The sequence below is a fragment of the Camelus bactrianus genome, chromosome 1 (genome assembly GCF_048773025.1).
Source record: "Camelus bactrianus isolate YW-2024 breed Bactrian camel chromosome 1, ASM4877302v1, whole genome shotgun sequence".
Taxonomy (NCBI): Eukaryota; Metazoa; Chordata; class Mammalia; order Artiodactyla; family Camelidae; genus Camelus; species Camelus bactrianus.
In genome coordinates this window covers 61,905,448-61,921,476 of record NC_133539.1, presented here as the reverse complement: position 1 = coordinate 61,921,476, position 16,029 = coordinate 61,905,448, and the positions used below count along the sequence as shown (strand labels likewise).

Below are 16,029 nucleotides of genomic sequence, written 5' to 3'. Positions count from 1 at the left end.
TTAGACAATTAGGAAGCAGAAAATCAAGATAAACTTGTCAATCAATCTATAGTCATACCCTTTACCCACTCTATTTTTTTGTTACAATCTACCTGCATATATCCTTACCTCATCCCAGTCAAAGGTGTGAGTATATGACCTCTTTTTGGGTACTCATAATGCAAAAAAATTCAATTTTATTAAAACATGGTAAGCAATTTTATTAAGTAGGTTTAAGTATGTTTCTAATCCATGTCACTACAAGCCAAATTTGAAACATATTATTTAAAAATTAAAAACCCTCATTCTGAATTCATGGCTCAGTGAAAAAAAGAAACAAATGAGAAAAAAAAGCAATGGCATCTTCCCACATGTGTAAACGTATCTAAACTCTATATATGTGAACATATGTATCTAAACTGTCATATGTACACACAAAAAAACAAAACACAGAAAGAAACTTGGTGACTGGGAGTTAAAATAGGTGAAAGCTTATCATTGTATACCTTTTTATACCTCCTGAATTTTCAACCATGAGAATGTAATTACCTAGTCAAAACGAAATGTGAACAAATAAAACAGGTGAAGAAACTGGCCTAAACCACAATTAGAAATAAACTGCCATCATGGACTCCAAGTGTATCCATTTTGCCTTTTTAAAATTCATATATAGAATTATGAACTAAGACCATGTTTCCCAAAATTTCTTTATAGGAATCACTGAGTCATTAACAGATTTTTGGGTCCAATATGACCTGCTGAGTTAAGCTCTCTCAAGAAGACAATGATCTGTACAAAAAGTGTTCCCAGATGATTCTTATCAAAGTTAGAGAAACTAACTAAGAAGCATGATTCATTTCCAGAAAGAACAACAACTTTGCAATTAGACAATCCTTCATTCATTTCTTGGCTCTTCTATTTACCTGTAAGTTCTTAGATAAACTATTTAGATTCTTTGTGCCTGTATCTTTATCTACAAAATGGAATACTTCCAAGGTTGTTATAAAGATTAATTTATGTAAAGGGTGTGGGACATAATCTTTCTTAGAATGCTTAATTTCACCTTGTTTCCTTTAAAAAATATGAAGATATCTGGTATATAGATATCCAATATTCATTTCATTTCCTCCCATACCCAAGTGATACACATGTTGGGTTATACATCAATTTAACAAAGTTTCTGTTGAAGCAGTATTAATCATTAATCTTCTCAAAGACAAGCTTTAACTAATTCAGTTTAGTTGGCTTATTACTGACAAGTATGACAAGTGTCACTTACTTTTTAAAGAATAGTCCCATCCTATCTAAGAATAATTACTTTTACACACTTAAACAAAAATGAATAAAAAATACTACAATGTTATCTTATCTACTATTTTGTCTTAATCCAAATTATAGCATTCCTAAGATAACTTCTCTCTCAAAAACATCCTCTAACAGTTGTACCTCTGTTATGTTTCTCTCTTGTAATGAAGCCAACTCATAAGGATCCACAAAAAGTCCTGTCGGGATGTACTGTCTAAGTAAGAGTCGGCAAGTCTGTAAGTCCTCAATGCTCTCTCCAAATTTCACTTTTATTAACAGTTCTCTGCAAAACAAGTATGCTTAAAGTAAATCTCTTCATTCAATTGTTAAATGAGATAGTATAACATTACATTCAAATTAGTAGAAATACTACATTTCAAATTAGCTTTTCAAAATTAGATTATAAAAAATATTTATATCACATCACTCATTAGCTCTTTCATAATAGTATTAGTGTGAAAACAAAGATCAGTGGAAAGGAATAGAGTCCAGAAATGGGCACACACTTTTTTAAAAGAAAGGTGCCAATATAATTTGATGGGGGAAAGGGTCATCTTTTCAGCAAATAGTACTCAAACAACTGTATATCTATATAGAAAAAATTAAACTTTGACCTCTACATCATAGTATATACAAATATTAATTTGAAGTAGATTATAAACCTAAATGTATAATTGTCCCAGCTTTCTATCTGAAGGCCCATTTTGGACCAAGTGCAGGGAAGGCAGTCCAAAGCACAGTGGTTTTGCTTAAGTGAGAAAATAGAGATAGAAGATAAGGGAGGCTTAAGCAGCTAGAAATCACAGCACTAAGTTCCAGAGAGGAGAGAACTTTGTAGAAAGAGTTCTAGAGGTCTGAATTGGAGTCCCCTTAAGTTTTTGTTGAATACTAAGATAAGTATGAGTAAGGTGTAACTCCACAATACTGGACAAAGAATGACCTGGGAACTGAAAGATGAGAAATTCTGAAATTTTACATAGGGTTGGGAGACATCTGCATTCCAACCAACCAAAGCCTACAGACCAGTGTTCAGTGGAGATTCCCAAAGAGATAGAAAGTAGAATGGTGGTTGCCAGGGACTGGGGGAAGGGATGAGTGAGGAGTTATTGTTTAAAAGGTACAGTGTTTCAGTTTTGCAAGATGAAGAGAGTTCTGTGGGTGGATGGTGGTCATGGTAACACAACAATGTGAATGTCCTTAATGCCACTGAAGTATACAGTTAAAAATGGTTAAGATGGCAAATTTTACGTTATGGATATTTTACCATAATTAAAGTAAACAATGCAAAAAAAATGACTGTTCAAAGCAAAAATAAAAAATATATGGTGAGGTTTTAAACATAAGTAAAAAATACATAGTTAATAAATGTATGGTAAGAATAGCATAAAAAGGAGGAGAAGTAAATGAACTATTCTGATATAAGAGTCATACATTATTCATGGTTGGAATAATATTATATGAAGGTAGACTGTGATAAGTTAAAATTGCAAACTCTAAAAGTAACCAATTAAAAAGAGAGAGAGAAGTATAGTTAATAAGCCAAAAATGGAGATAAAATGGAAGTGCTTAAAAAATACTCCATTTGTCCAAAGCAAGGCAAGAAAAGAGAGAAAAGATTCCACGGAACAAATAGAAAAAAATACAGAAAAAAAAGTAGCAAGATGGATAGACTTAAAACAAACCAATCAAGTCAATATTTACATTAAAAGTAAATGGTCTAATGACTCCAAATAGAATATAGGGACTGACAAAATGGATAAAATAGCAACGCTTAACTACATGCTGTCTACAAGAAACACATTAAATATAAACACACAGATAAGTTAAAAGTAAAAGGATAGAAAATATATGCAAATATTAATAACAATAAATATGGAGTGGCTATACTACGATTTAAAAAGTAGACTTCAGGACAAGGAGCATTGTCAGGGATAAAGAAGGACATTACACAAAAATAAATGGATCAATTCATCAGGAAAATTTAGCAATTCTAAATGTACTATATGCCCTGAAAAGCAGCTTCAAAGTGTTCATTTAGTTTACTTAATAGCAAAAACTGGTAGAACTACAAGGATAAACAGACAAATCCACAATTACAACAAAAGATTTTGATCCTCTTTTCTCAGTAATGGATAGAACAAATAGAAAATCAGGAAAGATATAGAAGGCATGAACAACCTTCAATTTACTTGATCTGAGAATTATAGAACATTCTACCAAACAAAAGCACATTTTTAAGTACATAAGAAAAACTATATGGTGGGCAATAAAAGAAGTCTCTAGAAGTTTAAAAGAACTGAAATCATGCAGAATATGGTCTCCAACCACATGAAATTAAATTGGAAATCAACAGGAGGAGGAGACTGCCTCCACCAAAGCCACAGCCTCAGACTGCCTTGTTCTTCAGACTATGCCTGGGATCTGCTGCCAGAAAGATTCAGCCTCACAGCCTTCCATGTGTGGTCTCAGGTTTCCTCACCTCCAGAAAGAGAAAAATTGACCCCTTGCATCCTTGAAATTCATCTAAGAGACTAAAATTAAGGACTTCTTTCAAATTTGAACATGGCTAATCAACGAGTAACAAGATCCAAACGGCCAAACACTGGAAATAAAATATGCCAGTTCAAACTAATACTTCTGGGAGAGCCTGCTATTAGCAAATGAAACCTAGTGTTTCTCTTTGTGAGGAGCCAATTTCATGAGAGTACCACTGGGGCTGTTTTTTAAAGCCATGTGAAATTTGGGATATGTGATACAGCTGGTCAAGAACGGTATCTTAGCAGCAATGTACTACAGAGGAGTACAGGCAGCCATTAGTTGCATATGATACCACAAATGAGGAGTCCTTTGCAAGAACGAAAATCTGAGTCAAAGAACTTGCCTCTGAAGTTCTTTAATAGAATCCCAATCAAAATTTCCTGAAGCTTTTTTGAAAAAATCTACAAGCTGATTGTAAAAGTTATATGAAAATGCAAAACATCTAGAATAACCAAAACAACTTTGAAAAAAAAAAAGGTGAAGGACTGTGATTTGAAGATGTAATATCAAGTTACGGTTATCAAAAGAGTACATTACTGACATATGGATGGACATACAGATCAGGGGTTGGCAAACTTTTTCTGTGAAGGCCCTAATAGTAAAATAATTGAGGCTTTGTGAGCCACATAAAGTTTCTGTTGAATATTTTTCTTTGCTTTTTTTTTAAAACAACCTTTAAAATTGTAAAAATCATCTTTAGCTCAAGGGCAATACAAAATGAGCAGGATTTGGCCCATGGGCCACAGTCTGAATACAATATACAAACAGATGTTCACATACAAGGTAATCAAATTTTTAACAAAGGTGTAGAAGTAATTTGATGAGGAAAGAACAGACTTTTCACCAAATGATGCTGGATCAACTGGCTATCCTTATGGAAAATTAACCTTAACCCTTACCTAACAGTATACACAAAAATTAATTCAAAATGGACCATACACAGGGTAGGGGGTGGGTATGGCTCAGTGGCAGAGCATGTGCTTCGCATGCACAAGCTCCTGAGTTCAATCCCCAGTACCTCCATACAAAAAAAAAAAAAGGATCATATCCCATATAACACTTCTAAAAGAAAATTTCCACTATCCTGGAATAGGCAAGGATTTCTTTCACAGGACACAAAACCCATGAACTACAAACAAAAAAAAATTGATAAACTATACTCCATCAAAATTAGAATTCTTAAAACGCAATAATAAAATGACAAACAACCCAGTTTAAAAATGGACAAAACACTAAGACACTTCACAAAGGAAGATACACCAGCAGCCCATAAGCACATGAAAAGATGCTCGATGTCATCGGTCATCAGGGAAATACAAATTAAAACTACGAGATACCACTACATCTCCACCAGAATGTCTAAAATTAAGAAGACTAACCATACCATGTGTTGGTAAGGATGTGACAGAAATAGAACTCTCATACATTTTTGGTGTATGAGATGTTGATGCTGAATGTGAAACAGTATGAATGCTTTGGAAAAGAGTCTGGCAGTTTCTTAAAAAATTCAGCATTTATCTACCATATATCCAGAAATTCTGTCTATCGATATTTACCCAAAATTAATGAAAATATGTCCACACAAAGACTTGTACACAAATGTTCATTACAGTTTTACTTATCACAACCCCAACCTAGAAATGACTCCAATGCCTTAGATACATGAATGAATAAACAAATTTCAATACTCTGCAACAAAAAGAACAAATTAACGCCACACAAAACATGGTTGAATCTTATTGATATAATGCTGAATGAAAGGAGCCAGATATCAAGAAGTACATACCATGCGATTTCATTTATATAAAATTCTAGAAAATCTATTGAATGATAGAAAGTAGATTATTGGTTGGCTGAGTGTGGGTATGGATAAGGAGAATAACTGCAACTAGCGTATGAGTATTTTTGGAGATGATGGAAATGTTCTATATTTTGATTGGGGTAGTGGTTACATGGGTGTATATAATTGCCAAACTCAATGAAGCTGATTAAAAAAACACTATGAAATAGTACTATTATACTTCCTATTTTTACCTGTAAGAAAACAAAGCACTGGGGTTAAAATATCCATGTCACCCTCTTCATAGAAAAATTGTCACCTCCAACTCAAAAAGTATGGGGAAACACTTTCAGCCTTTACATAAACGTATGATAGTTTTTTGTTTACAGATAATCAATAAATTTATATGAACTCATTGCTCCAGGAACACAGCAGAAATTTCAAGAATTAAATATCAAGAGCAGCTATCTATCTATATATATTAGCTTTTATTCTTTAAAGTAGTCTGATGTAATTTTACATATAGCATTTCATTTTCCTAATAATTTGCATTCATTGAAAGAATTTTGAATATATCTGTAGCATTGTTCTAGTCTATTTTTGCCCCCAAATATCATTTCTAGTAATGTAAAAGCTAATCACACAATAAGGAAATCAATTAAATCCAAAAGTTCTCTATACACATATGAGTAAACAAAAATATTTTCCCTTTTTCAAAAAAGAAAAAAGAAAGGAAAGGAAAGCACAAAGAGACTAAATAAATCATCCAAGAGCCAAGATTCAAACTCTGTAGTTTTACTCTAAAACCCAAATTCTTAGCTACCATTTCATTCTGCCTCTACAAAAGTGGAATATATCAATCATCTTTTTTCTTCTGGGTACTATCTAAGTATTTATGAACATGCAATATTTTATCATCAGAAAAAACACAGAGACAGAGACCCTTCTAAAAAGACAGGACATCTCTTGGAGATGACAATCAATTAATCAGAACATGTTGGATGTATTTGTTCATCTTTCTGAAGTTATTCACCTGTATTACCCTCCAGTTCACATTATTCATCTTGTTCACAAACATGACATAAAATTTTATCAAAAGTCTTGCAGAAAATCCGATATACTAAAGCTATAGCATTTCTCTGCTTCATTTATCTAGTAGCTCTATAAAAGAAATAAGCTTGTAATAAATTCATGCTAATTCCTAGAGGCCAACAATTCCTTTTCTGTGTTCACAAGCACCCTTTTAATAATCGGTCCAGAATTTTGCCCAAAATCGACATCAACTAACTAGCTTCCAGATTATCCAAAGATTACCAACAAAAGTTCAGCAATCGTTTAAGCAAGTTCTCCTACTGCAGTGAGATATAGTTCATCAGAGAGGGGAGACTCTAAACTCATTTACAGTACTAAGGCCCTTTAGTACAATTCCCTTACCTTTCCTGCACTTCACAGTTTCCTACTACCCGCAACTGCTTGGCCCTTTCGAGAGTGGAAGTAATTCTTGACTAAGAAGATAGAAATAAGAGGAGCTAACAAATTCTACATTCTATAATATGCTAGTATTTTCTCATCCACCCTCTCAGCAAGACTACACCTGCTCCAAATATAACTAGGAAGCCTGAAAAAAAAAATTACTGTTGGCATTTTCTGAAGGTCTCAAGTAACTCTGACATTTCTAGTTTGTGAAGCTATTCTTGTGGATTCTGCAACTCTTCATTTTTGGTTTTATGTCCTGCTTTTTATCCTCAGTACTTGCAATTGGACAAGTTTTGAGCCACTTTTGTTGTCACAAAAGCCTCTTTGGGCACTTCTTTCTTCTTTATTGGAATCAGTTATCTCCCATTCCTCTTAAAAATACATTCCAATTAACGTTAAAGAGAGAAGCTACATAACTGGCATAATTACCCTGATATTGCTTAAAATGTGTCTGGAACTCTGTCAAAAACTCCCTTCAGAAGTGCCTTCCCTCCCCAAATCAGTTTTATTACTTTACAGTCACATCTCCTCTTTGAAACTGCACTGCGCAGATTGATCACCTATCTCATTATTAATAATAGCTAACATTTCCTGGGTATGTACTGTGTGACAAGCACTACATTAAGGAGCTTTCCTTATATTCTCCAATTTAATCCTCACAACCCTAATAAAGAAATACAATCATGGTTTAATTGTACCAGTAAGGGTAGCAAAGACTTAAGTAACTTGACTAAGGCCACACAGATACTAAATAATAGAGCTACACTTTGAGCCCAAATTGATCTAAATTAAAAACAAACAAAAAAAACCCAAAGTTCTTTCTACAATACCTCCTAGCCATTCACACATAGGCTAACCTTGAAGAGGAAGGAAAGTGAGTTATTTTAGTTTAAGGTGACTTATAAAATGAAAGGATTTAAAAAATAAATGTATTAGAACTCATAAATCAAACATCTGAGAATAATTTCAAAGTCATCACCTTGAGAAGCTTTAAAGTTTGGGAACTTCTTATAGAACAGTTAACACAACTTTTTATCAGTCTTTTTAATACCTTCAATACTGGCAAATATTCATTTTTGAGGATAATTTCTATTTTGGAAACAGCTTGGTCTTTGGAACCAAGTCCTGTAAATCAGAAATAGTGAGTTTGGGTGGTATAATATCTCAGTACTTGAGAGTGTGGCTTTGGGATATGATAGTCCTAAATTTGATTCAGAGCTCTACCACCCTACCCTATACCAAATTATTTAAATTCTCTGAACACTAGTTCCTTCATCGGAAATACAAGAAAAGTATCATCTATCTCACAACCATTGTGAAGATTAAATGGAATGCTGTATATATAGCCCCTAGCTATGTAAATATATGCATAGTAAATATGCATAATAAATAATAAATGTTGGTTTTCTCCTTCTTTTCTCCACTGTTATTTTAATCAGTATTTCAAACTATGAACCACACATCTGTCACTTATAACTTTAAGAAAACAAGTGACTTTTTCAGTTTATCCATTTTTCAGCTCAACAGTTGCTCTATTTTTTTGCTCTAAATTATATTAAACAGTAGTCTGATTTAAGCATAAGTCAATGGGAAACTTACCTGTGGAAACCATCTTTCAAAACTTCTTGCCTCAAAATAATTTCAGAACAAGTGGCCCTTATGCCTATAACAAGCAAAAGATTTTTTTAAATAAAATAAGTATTCAATGAAAGAATATTTAAATAATTATAAAATAATTGTTTGAAAAGGCTTTATTTACCTGGAAAATCTAACCAACCCAAAAACAAAACAAAAACTTTTAAAAGTTAAGCAATTTGAGCTACACATAAATCTACTCCTAGAAGAGCATTAGGGTTAAAAACACTGACTTTGGAGTTAGATCGGCTAGTTTCAAATCCCAGTCTGTCACTTAACAGCTGTGTGACTTTGGGCAAGATAGTTTATCTCTCTGCTAGTTGTCATGAGAATTTAATATATGTAGAAGCACTTAGAAGAGGGCATACCACAGAGCAAGCACTCTATATAAATGGTTATTTATATTACTTTATTCAGGTGATCCTAGGACACAAAGAAAACCAGAATGGCCAAAGAGCCAGGAAATCTGTTTTAATCCTAGCTCACTGAAACTGAGTATCAGATACAAACTGGCAACTTCTATATTCTACCATCCACACATAGAAAACTGAAAAGATGGTACATTTATACCTTGTGGAGACGCTGGGAGAGTTTAAAGAAAAAACAAGAACTGGAGGCTTTTCAAACGTTCAAAGGGTTCCTTTATAAACTTAGAATAACCAGAAATCTGACTATACTGACTTCATGCAGAATTCAGACATTAAAACTATTACTTGATGTTTGCCTTCTAAAGTTAAAAATTCAGCTCCTAATGATCACCAACTCTGTCCAGGCACCTTGCAATGGAATTTTACTTCATTTCAAAGACTGAAAATGTGTGGGAAGAATATTAAAACAAACACACAGAAAACCATATACTGCCTTATGTTGTTAAGTCCATTAGACGTAATCCGGAGGAGATTAAAAAAAAATATGAGTGTTGATGGAAACATCTGAAAAATACAAGGGAAGGAAGGAAAAAAGTATGGAAAAAATAACATTTGTTAATAATATCTATATGACAGATCCTCTACTTGGGGCTTTCACATATATTTTAACTTTCACAACCATCAAAATAGACAAACACAATTAATGCCATTTGTACACAGAAGGAAACTCTGACTTATAAACAGTTACTGTCTAGGTCATACAACTAAGTAAGTTATTAGAAGCAAGATTTGCCTAACTTTTAAAGCCTAAGGTATTTCCACTCTCCCAGCTATTTAAAGAAATCCTTAATTGCTTTGGAAAAGCCTATGTCATCTTTTCCCAAATAACTTATAGAATATGTCTTGTATAAATCCAGATGTTTCTTCAATGTTTAATTCTAATGGAGGTAGGGAGTAAGGGTTTATGTCTACCAATAAATTAAATTAGAAAAAAGGCCAGATTAATAGGCTTAAATTCTATTGAGATATACACCAGAGAACAGTAAATCCCATTCATCTTGAGATGGTAGAAAGGCTAATTTACAAACAGTATAGCAAATACTAGATTATTATGGTTTTTAAAGCAAAAGTACCATTTTTAAAACGAATTTGTTGTATCTGAATTCACCGAGATTTTTCCTCTTAAATATTACTTTACTTGGTTACTGTGGCCTGAAATGGCTCTGGAAATTGGCCCCTTTTTAATCGTAAAATGCCAGGGCTGGAGAACTCTTCAGATAACAATTAGTCTATTTTAAAATTCTTCTTGGCCTAATAATCCTTTCCTCAAATAAATTTGAGAAGCTAATATGTAAACACACAAAAGCAGAACTGCACTGATAGTAATCTAATATCCTCGTTTTACAGATGGAGAAACTCACCTGGTTTGTACTGGCCTTCCTTTCCCTCTCAAACATTATCACTTTGTTCTAATTACTACTGACGTATCCCTCTGTCCTACTACACTGCAAGCTCAACGAGGGTTGGATCCACAGCATCTAGCACAGAACTCCAGCCCACGGACTCTGGCCCAAAGAAATGAATCAACTCACTTGCCCAGCCCACAGTCATAAAGAAACCACAGCCGAATCTAGTCTATTATCAAAAATGTTTGTAAATAAAACCAGTCGTCTTCCTCTTCCCACTCCCACAAAGTCGCTGTATTCTAGATTAGGGTTCTCACAGGGTGCTTAGGCTTTGTTAGCTCCTTGGTAGTCCGAAGTTTCATGCATCTTAAGAGCATCCCAAAACGCTTCACTGCTGTATTTCCTTTGCAATATTTTAGTAATAGTGCGGCCAGTCTCGCCTCAGAACGACAAAGCCCGACTCCCCAGATAACCAGGAGCGGCCACAAAGCTGCGAAGGCTGGGGGAATGGGGGCCGGAGGCTTGTGGCCTTTGTGTTTAACCTCCTCTAGCTCACCTTACAGGTTTAGAGTCGCGCGCCAAGGTACTGTGAAGTACCTTCGCAAAACGCAGGACGGGGAGGACCCGGGACCTGCTCCCCAGCCCCTCGACTCTAAACCCCGCCCCCACCGCCGAAGCCCCGCCCCTCCCTTTACCGGCGTGGGTCCCGGAGGTGTCAAAGGCTGTAACTGGTAAGCAGGCAAGCCCAGCTGCCCCCCAGAGGAGCAGCCAAGCCACGGCCCGGGCAGCCAGGACGCCAGAGAACGCGCGCCCGAGAAGAGCGCGCGGGGACAAAATGCGGTCGGAGGAACCTGCACACGCCTCACACCGCTCTTAGAGAGCACTGTCACGGAGTTAGCGACCGGGACGGAAGAATGGCTGTGCGCATGCCTGCGGTCCTGCCGTTCCCGGCTCCCCACAGTCCCGGCCCCCAAAGGTTCCGGCGTCGCGGGAAACAGTCCCACCCCTTCGCCGCAGCGCCTAGCCCCTCACCGGCCCGGTCGGGGGCGGGGCGAGGAGTGCGCAAGCGCGTGGCGTATGCAGGGGCTGTTACTCTGGGGACGGGTCCCTGGGGACGGGTCCCTGGGCCCCCAGCCTGACCCTGAGCTCCGTAAGCTGTCCTGGGATACGGCTGGCTGAACTCCCAGTGTCCACCTCCACTTCCAGGTATTTGCCAATGCGGGCCTCCTACCGGGGAATTCATTCAGTCACGTCTGCGGGCCTGTAGCTGTCGCCTCTTTATGCAGCGCCAGGCTCTGCCCGGCCTCAAAGTCAAGTTGTGTTCCTCTGTGCACTGCTGGAAACAGCCGCCTCACGGAAGCTTTAGACATTGGCCTGCAGAAGATGCTCTTTCTGTACTTCTCTATGGGTAAGAAACCACAGCCCCATCTAGTCAGCCGTGTCCTGACTTAAGTAGGGAAAGGATCGTCTACCTGATGATCAAATCCGTACACTTTTAGGTGCTGTGGGGATGCTTGGCAAGATTTCGCTGGTCACTGATCCCTGCGGAGAAAAATTTAAATGTGTAGGAAGAAGAGCTAGGTAAATGTGTCCTCAGTCTTTATGAATTGAATCTGTAAGCAAACTTAGAGAGTATTAAATGCAAATTAGAGCAGAACAGAGGGCTCTAGGACGGATGTCCTAAAGAGGAAAAATGTCAGAAGATACTACCTGAAACTGAAAATAGCAGTATAAGCATGCAGTTAAGAACTGTGTTAACAAATTTTAATGAGGTGAACTGCAAGGATATTTGTTTAAAAAAAAAAAAAGAGGGAAAAGAACAAAGAAGGGCTGGGGTGGGGTCATTGCATCAGATCAGAGGCAGAGCACAATAATTTGAAAAAGCATTTTTTAATAAATGATTCATTTCCTAAGAGTAAAAATTCTCACATTCAACAGTAAGGGGTAGATAATACAGATTGTGGTATATCCACAGGACAAAACATTTGCAGTCATAAAAATTTGCATTTTTAGAAAGACATTTAATGACAAAATTACATAGGTTGTTAAATTTAAAAGGCAGGAAATAGTATGTATAATACAAGAAACATACTATAGTTTAAAAAGATGAAACATACTAGAGAAAAGACTGGAAGGAATCAAGGGTGATAATTTTATGTTTCTTCTCCCCCTCCCCCACCCCACCCCAGTTTTCTACAATAAACATGTGTTAAATAACTATGTTCTTATAGTGATTCTGTAACAGAACTGTGTTTATGAAGATATCATCCCTATGCTGCTTTACCTCTAGGTGCTTTGACATTTGCAAATCTTCCCGGGAATATAAGTCACATCTAAAGCAGTTCCTATAATTAAATGTATTTTGGCACTGAGAGCAGGGAAACGAAGGGGGAGTAAAAAAGTATTAACCTGCAAAATGGCTGTTTCTTGTAACTGAAAAACATCATGTAATGAGACATAAATTGGAATAAAAGCCATGTAAGCTTTATTGCCTTGTATATATAGTGGCTGATTCTGTGTTGAGTCTGTCTTTTTGATCAGAATTCTAGACTGTCAATACTTAGAGGATGTACAGGGACTGTGTCTTATATTAATACATTGACTTAAACAATGGAATGCCTGCTACAGTGCAGTTACTGTGCTGGGCATATTGTGGTGAACAATGAATATATTCCCTGACCTTGTGGAGCATAAAGAATAGAAGGGAAGGTAAGTTTTTTAATTAAATAAGTAATTACAAAAAATTTCAATGAGTAAAATGATTGGGAAAGTACAAAGGAGATGTCTGGTGAACCTCTCAGGACATAATGTATAAGGTTAAAAAACTCTTAGTACTTTGACATAGAGGGAGCTTATACACACTTATTTAATTGGTGAATAAAAAAGATTCTGTAAGTTGATTCTTAGGCTGACGCAGGGGTTCATATACAATCTTTAGTTAAGAGTACAATACACTAAGAGATCCAAACTGAACTGCATTTCTAGGCTCACTTGTGAACAAACCTACACTCCTCAGTGAACCAGAGATTCTACAGACTAAGGATAACCCAGGGCCAAATTGAACTTTCAAGGTAGCCCTTGAAATACAGAGCTTGACAGACAGCACATGCATCTCTAGACTGGACTAGAGCCAGATCTGCTGGGGAGGAAGAGTAGGAGGGAATGTGGTTTATCCAACACTTAATTTTTTTTCCCCTTTAGCAGGAAGTCATTGTGTGACTAACACATTTTCATCAGACTTCCTCTGATTTACCCTGAAGTGTATGTGAGAATGATGTGCACTGCCAAGAAATGTGGAGTTAGGTTCCAGCCTCCGGCTATTATCTTAATCTATGAGAATGAAATGAAGGGGAAAAATCGCCAGCGCATCATGCCAGTCCGAAACTTTTCAAAGTTTTCAGGTACCTTGTTTTATCTTGCCTCCTACCTTAAATATTCTCTGAGCCACTTAATAAGAACGATTAGAGTCTCAGGTAATGGAGTGACGTGGCCTTCATAGTTAAATAGGCCTAGGTTCAAGTCATGACAGTCAGGGTAGGTGTATGATCTTGGCTAAATTACTCAGTGAGCATGAGTTTCCTAATCTGTAAAAGTAAATTGATAAACCCAACCTTTCAGAACTGCAGTGTGAATTAAATGAGATAACATTTTTCAAATAATATTAACTCTCTTCTCTCCCTCCAAATGTGTTTTTTATTTATAGTCCTGATATTTTCTTAGTACCAATACTAATATCTAAAGCTGTAATACTATTTCTTCTCATACCTTTTCTCCAGTTAAAAGCATTTAACATCTCCTCAAAGTAATTTTAAGTTAAGGAAATAAAAAATATATCCCTCCTTCCCTCACTGCACTCAAAGCTTGAGATAAAGAAATAGTTCTGCAAAATAATTCATTCCCCAAAAGCCAAATAGCTACTTGACTTTAATGGCTGGCAATGCTTTCAGTAATTGTGGTGCCTCAGTAGTTTGTGGTGGTGTGTGTGGTATGATAGTTTTATTCCTCCCTCCTAGATTGTGGCAGAGCTGCTGAACAACTAAAGAATAATCCGCGACACAAGGGCTACCTGGAACAAGTATCCCTGAGGCAGCTAGAGAAGTTATTCAGTTTTTTACGAGGTTACTTGTTGGGGCAGAGTTTGGCAGAAACAATGGAACAAATTCAGCGGGAAACAACCATTGATCCTGAGGAAGACCTGAACAAACTAGATGACAAGGAACTTGCCAAAAGGAAGAGCATCATGGATGAACTTTTTGAGAAAAATCAGAAGAAGAAGGATGATCCAAATTTTGTTTATGACATTGAAGTTGATTTCCCACAGGATGAACAACTGCAGTCCTGTGGCTGGGACACAGAGTCAGCTGACGAATTCTGATACCAAAAACTAAAAAAAAGAGAAAAAGATTGGGTAGCAGAAAATCCATGTTTATACAAAGAACATATTTTGGCTCTAGAAAAATCTGTAAAGAACACTATGTTGAGTCATGTTGGGGTTGACCATGTTACTTTTCAAAACCAGGATATGTAGAGCATCTACTATGTAGGTGCGTGTGGAATACAGGAAAAACAGAAGATAGGAATCTGCCTTGAAGGAGCTTACAATCTAATTGGAAGGTAAAAAAGTTTGTGAAGAGCTAATTAGTGGTATTAGGTAGCAAAAATACTAGATCCAAATGTTTGATAAAGACTAAAAAAGGTCAGAACCTACCTAGATTACTGTAGGGTAGAATAGGCAGGGAAGACTTTAATCTTCCTAAGTCTTTAATCTAAGTCCTTTAAGGGCAAGATAGTACTTTGACCCTTGAAAACGTTATATTTGCATAGAAGCTTATATAGGATTCCAGATTAGAGAAACTGGGAGAAAAAAAGGTGGTGGTGGTGATGGTGGGGGAGACTGGTAAAGAGATAGGAATGAGAAAATTTTATTTGAGGAAAAATAAGCAAATTATAGTTTGATAAGAACAGAGGGCATATATAGTTACCAGGGGATTATCCCGTATACATCATCTTTATATGCTTTTTTTTTTAATGGAGGTACTGGGATTGAACCTAGGACCTCATGCTCTACCACTGAGCTATTTCCCTCCCCGCTGTTTGTACTTAAATCTAGCGTAGAAGAGTACTCCTGCAGAGTGCCCTGCAGCTGCAAGTGGGTGTCACCTGACGGATGGCAAGGGAATTCTGCCCCTCCAGTAGCAGCAGACGTATACTAAAGACATTCTGAAAACCTGAACCTCTTCCTATAACTAAGGTTTGTTTGTAAAATGGGAAATCTCTACCCGTAATAAATGAAATAGGTACTATCAGTTTAGGCCTATTCATGAATTGGTATCTACAAAGAGAAGATCTATATTAAACAAGGTTATGTGTGTACAGATACATCTTTCTTCATATTAGAATATTATTTAATTGCTAGAAATCCTCTTTTCCTGCAAGGAAATTAATACTCATTAAATAAAACTGTAAAAGCTATTCATTCTTTCTACCTGTCAATCCCTACTCTCTTTACCATCAGAAGCCTCATTAAAGTTTGTTTTCTGTG

At 36.4% G+C, this 16,029-nt stretch overlaps 2 protein-coding genes and 1 non-coding gene across 7 annotated transcripts in view; 2 read left to right on the top strand and 1 right to left on the bottom strand.

Annotated features, from left to right (window-relative positions):
* Positions 1-11,730, bottom strand: part of PIGX (phosphatidylinositol glycan anchor biosynthesis class X) — a 24,416-nt gene extending 12,686 nt beyond the window's left edge. The window contains exons 1-4 of the mRNA XM_074370974.1: positions 11,520-11,730; positions 11,183-11,359; positions 8,678-8,741; positions 1,426-1,567 (exon numbers count right to left, since the gene is read on the bottom strand). Of these exons, the coding sequence (XP_074227075.1) occupies positions 1,426-1,567; positions 8,678-8,741; positions 11,183-11,359; positions 11,520-11,730 (594 nt within the window). The remainder of the gene's footprint in view (positions 1-1,425; positions 1,568-8,677; positions 8,742-11,182; positions 11,360-11,519) is intronic.
* On the top strand, positions 4,773-4,845 carry TRNAA-CGC (transfer RNA alanine (anticodon CGC)). Its single transcript has one exon. It is a non-coding gene; the product is annotated as a tRNA-Ala (tRNA).
* On the top strand, positions 11,305-16,029 carry CEP19 (centrosomal protein 19). Of its 5 annotated transcripts, XM_074365378.1 has the most exons (4): positions 11,305-11,693; positions 11,774-11,895; positions 13,748-13,888; positions 14,501-16,029. In XM_074365378.1, exons 2-4 carry the CDS (start codon positions 11,871-11,873, stop codon positions 14,860-14,862), a joined length of 528 nt encoding a protein of 175 aa, XP_074221479.1. In that variant the 5' UTR covers positions 11,305-11,693; positions 11,774-11,870; the 3' UTR covers positions 14,863-16,029. The 5 variants fall into 5 exon arrangements, with proteins under 5 accessions (XP_074221479.1, XP_045375801.1, XP_045375800.1 ...); XM_045519845.2 differs by lacking the exon at positions 11,774-11,895 and having other exon boundaries at positions 13,692-13,888; XM_045519844.2 differs by lacking the exon at positions 11,774-11,895 and having other exon boundaries at positions 13,689-13,888.